Below are 1,518 nucleotides of genomic sequence, written 5' to 3' on the forward strand. Positions count from 1 at the left end.
TGTATATATATATATATATATATATATATATATATATATGTTCACACAAAACCAGTAAGACTAGCAGAGTCAAGCATTATATATAGCAGAGTTCTAGAATTATACAGATATATGTTGCTTCAAAAAGGACACAATTGGTAAATCATTTATTTTAAACAATTCAGTTACATTTTGTCTCAGTAGAAGCAAATTTCTACATCCATCTAGTGGGTTATGTTTAGGTGTCCACATACTTCCACATGGCCATATTGAGTATACACACCCACACACACAGAATGTGGGCTGCATACACTCTTATGCATCAGTCTATAGCATCTGAAGGAGTTCACTCTGTTCCGTCGCTTCTCTCATTTGAAATCTATTACTGGCTGTGTAGATTAGTTGTCATTGTGTTGCTTTAAATTCCATTAACTTCATATTCACCATCATCCCCTTGAATGCTCAGAGGAGTAAAGTCGACAGGCTTCAACATACACTTCTCGTTGCATTTGTTAGTGGAATACCTCGTCCGTCAGCTCACGCTGATTGCACTGCTAGCGGGGTTCACAACAGGTGCTTCATTTTCAGCGGGAAACTCGGATGCTTTCAGTGTCTAGTGGTGGAAGAAAACTTCTCGCATGCTCTTCAAGACCTGATTTGAGATCTTTAGAACAAGCAGAGATAATTCCGCATGCATCGTAAATCACGAATTTGAGGCAGATCTTTGGATTGTTGGCATCACTAAGCTATTGTATTCACACTAGAAATGTAAAATGAATAAAGAACTGTTTGGCTTGGATAGACATATCTTTTTTTGTCCTGTCAGGAGAAACTACAAACTGATCTTGGCCAAAAGGTGACTTATCAACACTGACATGCTTGTGAAAGTCTCGCCTGCACTGCCAGCTTACAGCCAATCACTCTCACATTTTCTGAAAGGCTCAACTGCAGCCACTATGTTATACTGAGTCTTTTAGACATCCGTCTGTCATTGTGCCTCTCAGCCTGTGGGCATCTTCCTCTCATACAGATACATCACAAGCCAACCTCAGACCTCAGATGAAATACCTGCAAGGCTGCAAGCCCAAGCAATTCATCTTGTGGCTCAATGGAGTTCAGTACAGAGCTGAATGAATTGCATAGTGCTGAACTGTTGTCTTACCATTGTACGTTTAACATGTTTCTTACAGATCCAGTGGGAGTGTATTAATCCTAAGTACCAAGTGAAGAAGAAGAATTACAGAAATTCTGGAATGGTAATTCTTACTCTGTGCAAGGTGAGGACTCCCGACACTTTGGCCCAATCCCAATTCTATTTTATACCCCTTCCCCTACCCCTCCACCTACCCCTTCCCCTTGTCCCTTGAAACAGAGTGTCAAGGGGTAGGGGTGAAAATATTCCCCTAAGAATTGGGACACCACTACTATGCCGTCACACGTCATCATATGTCGTCTAGCTCCTGCAATACACCTATACTGGTGTGCTGGTGTGCATTAGAGCCTTTAATTACCATTCTATATTAATGCACTGCTTACTGA

At 40.9% G+C, this 1,518-nt stretch overlaps 1 protein-coding gene across 1 annotated transcript in view; it reads left to right on the plus strand.

Moving 5' to 3' along the window:
* LOC107706265 (copine-4) overlaps positions 1 to 1,518 on the plus strand; it is a 27,793-nt gene that overhangs the window by 15,601 nt on the left and 10,674 nt on the right. Inside the window, exon 9 of the mRNA XM_016509935.1 lies at positions 1,170 to 1,256. Coding sequence (XP_016365421.1) covers positions 1,170 to 1,256 — 87 coding nt within the window. The remainder of the gene's footprint in view (positions 1 to 1,169; positions 1,257 to 1,518) is intronic.

The sequence above is a fragment of the Sinocyclocheilus rhinocerous genome, unplaced genomic scaffold (genome assembly GCF_001515625.1).
Source record: "Sinocyclocheilus rhinocerous isolate Xijiao unplaced genomic scaffold, SAMN03320098_v1.1 scaffold53, whole genome shotgun sequence".
Lineage (NCBI taxonomy): Eukaryota > Metazoa > Chordata > Actinopteri > Cypriniformes > Cyprinidae > Sinocyclocheilus > Sinocyclocheilus rhinocerous.